At 43.2% G+C, this 5,000-nt stretch overlaps 1 protein-coding gene across 1 annotated transcript in view; it reads right to left on the bottom strand.

Annotated features, from left to right (window-relative positions):
- fancm (FA complementation group M) overlaps positions 1-5,000 on the bottom strand; it is a 57,312-nt gene that overhangs the window by 26,048 nt on the left and 26,264 nt on the right. Inside the window, exons 9-13 of the mRNA XM_056477151.1 lie at positions 4,604-4,696; positions 4,425-4,517; positions 4,150-4,322; positions 3,775-3,981; positions 2,093-2,315 (exon numbers count right to left, since the gene is read on the bottom strand). Coding sequence (XP_056333126.1) covers positions 2,093-2,315; positions 3,775-3,981; positions 4,150-4,322; positions 4,425-4,517; positions 4,604-4,696 — 789 coding nt within the window. The remainder of the gene's footprint in view (positions 1-2,092; positions 2,316-3,774; positions 3,982-4,149; positions 4,323-4,424; positions 4,518-4,603; positions 4,697-5,000) is intronic.

The raw sequence follows: 5,000 nt of genomic DNA, 5'->3' as shown, positions 1-5,000 counted from the left end.
TGTAAAGTGTGTTAGTGGTGTTGTTGAGAGTGTAAAGTGTGTTAGTGTGTTGTTGCAGTGTAAAGTGTGTTAGTGTGTTGTTGACAGTATAAAGTGTGTTAGTGGTGTTGTTGAGAGTGTAAAGTGTGTTAGTGGTGTTGTTGACAGTGTAAAGTGTGTTAGTGGTGTTGTTGACAGTGTAAAGTGTGTGTTAGTGGTGTTGTTGACAGTATAAAGTGTGTTAGTGGTGTTGTTGACAGTATAAAGTGTGTTAGTGGTGTTGTTGACAGTATAAAGTGTGTTAGTGGTGTTGTTGACAGTATAAAGTGTGTTAGTGGTGTTGTTGAGAGTATAAAGTGTGTTAGTGGTGTTGTTGAGAGTGTAAAGTGTGTTAGTGGTGTTGTTGACAGTGTAAAGTGTGTTAGTGGTGTTGTTGACAGTATAAAGTGTGTTGGTGGTGTTGTTGAGAGTGTAAAGTGTGTTAGTGGTGTTGTTGAGAGTATAAAGTGTGTTAGTGGTGTTGTTGACAGTATAAAGTGTGTTAGTGGTGTTGTTGAGAGTGTAAAGTGTGTTAGTGGTGTTGTTGAGAGTATAAAGTGTGTTAGTGGTGTTGTTGAGAGTATAAAGTGTGTTAGTGGTGTTGTTGAGAGTGTAAAGTGTGTTAGTGGTGTTGTTGAGAGTATAAAGTGTGTTAGTGGTGTTGTTGAGAGTGTAAAGTGTGTTAGTGGTGTTGTTGAGAGTATAAAGTGTGTTAGTGGTGTTGTTGAGAGTATAAAGGTGTGTTAGTGTGTTGTTGACAGTGTAAAGTGTGTTAGTGGTGTTGTTGACAGTATAAAGTTTGTTAGTGGTGTTGTTGAGAGTATAAAGTGTGTTAGTGGTGTTGTTGAGAGTATAAAGTGTGTTAGTGGTGTTGTTTGACAGTGTAAAGTGTGTTAGTGGTGTTGTTGACAGTATAAAGTGTGTTAGTGGTGTTGTTGAGAGTGTAAAGTGTGTTAGTGGTGTTGTTGAGAGTATAAAGTGTGTTAGTGGTGTTGTTGACAGTATAAAGTGTGTTAGTGGTGTTGTTGAGAGTATACAGTGTGTTAGTGGTGTTGTTGAGAGTGTAAAGTGTGTTAGTGGTGTTGTTGCGAGTATACAGTGTGTTAGTGGTGTTGTTGAGAGTGTAAAGTGTGTTAGTAGTGTTGTTGAGAGTATAAAGTGTGTTAGTGGTGTTGTTGAGAGTATAAAGTGTGTTAGTGGTGTTGTTGACAGTGTAAAGTGTGTTAGTGGTGTTGTTGACAGTATAAAGTGTGTTAGTGGTGTTGTTGAGAGTATAAAGTGTGTTAGTGGTGTTGTTGAGAGTATAAAGTGTGTTAGTGGTGTTGTTGACAGTGTAAAGTGTGTTAGTGGTGTTGTTGACAGTATAAAGTGTGTTAGTGGTGTTGTTGAGAGTGTAAAGTGTGTGTTTAGTGGTGTTGTTGAGAGTATAAAGTGTGTTAGTGGTGTTGTTGAGAGTATAAAGTGTGTTAGTGGTGTTGTTGACAGTATAAAGTGTGTTAGTGGTGTTGTTGACAGTATAAAGTGTGTTAGTGGTGTTGTTGACAGTATAAAGTGTGTTAGTGGTGTTGTTGACAGTATAAAGTGTGTTAGTGGTGTTGTTGAGAGTGTAAAGTGTGTGTTAGTGGTGTTGTTGAGAGTATAAAGTGTGTTAGTGGTGTTGTTGAGAGTATAAAGTGTGTTAGTGGTGTTGTTGACAGTATAAAGTGTGTTAGTGGTGTTGTTGAGAGTGTAAAGTGTGTTAGTGGTGTTGTTGACAGTATAAAGTGTGTTAGTGGTGTTGTTGAGAGTGTAAAGTGTGTTAGTGGTGTTGTTGACAGTATAAAGTGTGTTAGTGGTGTTGTTGAGAGTGTAAAGTGTGTTAGTGGTGTTGTTGACAGTATAAAGTGTGTTAGTGGTGTTGTTGAGAGTGTAAAGTGTGTTAGTGGTGTTGTTGACAGTATAAAGTGTGTTAGTGGTGTTGTTGACAGTATAAAGTGTGTTAGTGGTGTTGTTGCGAGTGTTAAGTGTGTTACCGGTGTCGTTGAGAGTGTAAAGTGTGTTAGTGGTGTTGTTGCGAGTGTTAAGTGTGTGTTACCGGTGTTGTTGAGAGTGAGGGATGAGCGGCGGCTCCTGCTGGATCTGCGTCCGCTGTCTCTGTGCTGGAACTGCTGAGCGCAGCTGATGTTCATCTTGTGTAGAGCAGGAGTCACATCTGCCGGCAGCATACGAGGACTGTCAGAAAACATCTGGAAACTGTGCTTATTTCCCATGATGCTCTTGTTTACGCTGCGCCGGTTGCTCTGGCTCTGATTATACGTCTGTGTGTGAGAGAGAGAGAGAGAGAGAGAGAGAGAGAGAGAGAGAGAGAGAGAGAGAGAGAGAGAGAGAGAGAGAGAGAGAGAGAGAGAGATGAAAATTTGATCACATCACCCCAATTTTATCCTCCTTACACTGGCTGCCTGTTAAGTTTCGTATTGAATTTAAAATATTGCTTCTTACATATAAAGCTCTAAATAATCTAGCTCCTGCTTATCTAACCAATCTTCTGTCTCGCTACAATCCAACTCGCTCTTTAAGGTCTCAAAACTCAGGGCTTCTGGTAGTACCTAGAATAGCAAAGTCGAGTAAAGGAGGTCGAGCCTTCTCATTTATAGCTCCTAAACTCTGGAATAGCCTTCCTGATAACGTCCGAGGCTCAGACACACTCTCCCAATTCAAAACTAGATTAAAGACCTATCTGTTCAGTAAAGCACACACTTAGTGCACCACTTAGCGGTATGATACATGAATGTGCTCCACACAGGTTTCTGCATCTCGTTTATATACACTATGAACAGCAGCTAAGCTAATTATTCTCTTTATTCTCTATTTTCACCTGGGGATACTCTTCCCGAGACCCTCAGAGATTATGCAGCGCCACTGATGCGATCCAAGACCTGTGAGGAGATGATCCCAAGGTTTCCATAATCCTGGACCAGGCCGTATCCTGAGCAGCTGCTGTGGTGGTCATGGAGGAGTGGAGAACATGAGACTGGATTCTCAGTAGTGATTATTAAACCACACTGAACTGAGCTAGACTGAACTGAACTTAACACTGAAAAACTGAACTGACACTGTTTACATTCACTATGATCTTCTATGTGAAGTTGCTTTGACACAATCTACATTGTAAAAGCGCTATACTAATAAAGGAGAATTGAATATTCCAAGTTTGAAGTTGATATCTCCAAAAATGAGCTTTCAGTTTGGCTGCAGTACCAGACATGACCACCAGGTGACCTCTAGTTTCCATTGGTGACCATACAAGAGCGCCCCCTATGTGCTGAGGAATATGAGGTGGATTTCTTCATACTTCTGACAATATTTGTGAAGTAGACATGCACTTCTGAAGTAGAGTGACCAGTCTAGTGGTATTTGGTTTGAATTGAAGCTATAAAACATTTCATTTCAGCAAAATGTTTGCTTGTGGATTGCTGTAGCAGAGTAATGCGTCACGACACTCATGAGCTTCCTTGTTCCAGTCTAAACAATAACTGTTGTTCAGTAATATTCATCACAAACATGGTTTAATATGCAACCGGAAACAATCCCACAGGTTTTAGAGTGACCGTAACTGTTTCAACAGTTAAATGTCCAGCAGTAAAACATATATTCAGAAGACTCAGACCTTCCCAATGATATATAGTCTGTCATGATTAGATTAGGATTTCACTGCAGTATAGTGAAGTAAATTATATACTATAAAACTACAGCATACACATATATATACGCTCTGACCCGTTCCTCTCGGCCCTCGGCCAGGATGACCACGATGCGTCCCTGTCTCTGGCGGCCCGTGCGGCCCATGCGCTGCACCAGACGGATGGGGCTCTTCTGCGCATCGAAACACACGATCAGGTCCACCTCCCCGATGTCCAGACCTTCCTCACCCACACATGTGGAGACCAGAGTGTTGAAGCCGCCCTCACGGAACCGCCGCACCACCTGAACACACACACACACACGGATGCACATCTCAGACCTGATGACCAGCAGTCAATGAACACCTGTGTTTACATGCAACGATGATATTAAACTCCAGCATTTTAATCCAATACTCCACAATGCACATAAGAATGTGTGTGTGGAAGCACAGCTAGTGCAGTGACGCACCTCCAGCTGCTCTTTCTGGGTGAATCCTCGAACCCCTCTCCCCGCAGACGCCTGGCCCATGAAGGTCATGACTCTGACCAGCGGCTGGTGTCGGTTCAGCATCTCTGCGATCTCCTGCACACTCTCACGGTACGAGGAGAAGATCATCACACGCGTGTTCACTGCAGACCCGTCTGAAACACACACACACACACTCACTTTAACTCATGTTTACTCAAACGTCTGCTGTGATTTGCTGATTGTCCAGTGAAGTGTGTGAGATTATCTCTCCACACCTGAGCTCCCGGCACACGTCTGGAAGTGCCGCAGCACCACCTCATCCAGCTTCTGCAGTTTAGGGTGTGTGTAGACATACGGCTCTTCAGGACCTGCAGATCACACACATTAGCATCACCCACCACTCATTAACAACACACACACACACAGACTGAGTACTGCAGTGAGTGTGATTGACCTCTGCTAGCTGTGTTGAACATGTTCTCCATCTCTCTGTAGAGCTCCATGAAGAGTGAACACCTCTGCAGCTCATTCCTCACCCGAGCCGACTCTGAGCACACACACACACACACAAGCTGATGAGAGCACACATGCATGCGCGCGCGCACACACACTCGTCTGCAGCTCATTTCTCACCCGAGACGACTCTGAGCACACACAAATGCATACATGCACCCACACACATGCGTGCACATACACACACACAGACATGCACACACGCACACACACACCTTTTGTAATACCTGTATCATTATACAGATTTGTCTCCTTATGTCACAGAGCCGCACGCACACACATAAGCATACACAAAGCACAAGCACACACAGACACGCACGTACACACAAGCATGCACA

This window comes from Danio aesculapii, chromosome 17 (assembly GCF_903798145.1).
Source record: "Danio aesculapii chromosome 17, fDanAes4.1, whole genome shotgun sequence".
Lineage (NCBI taxonomy): Eukaryota > Metazoa > Chordata > Actinopteri > Cypriniformes > Danionidae > Danio > Danio aesculapii.
The sequence above is the reverse complement of the archived record's forward strand: the minus strand, read 5'-3'. Positions and strand labels throughout refer to the sequence as shown.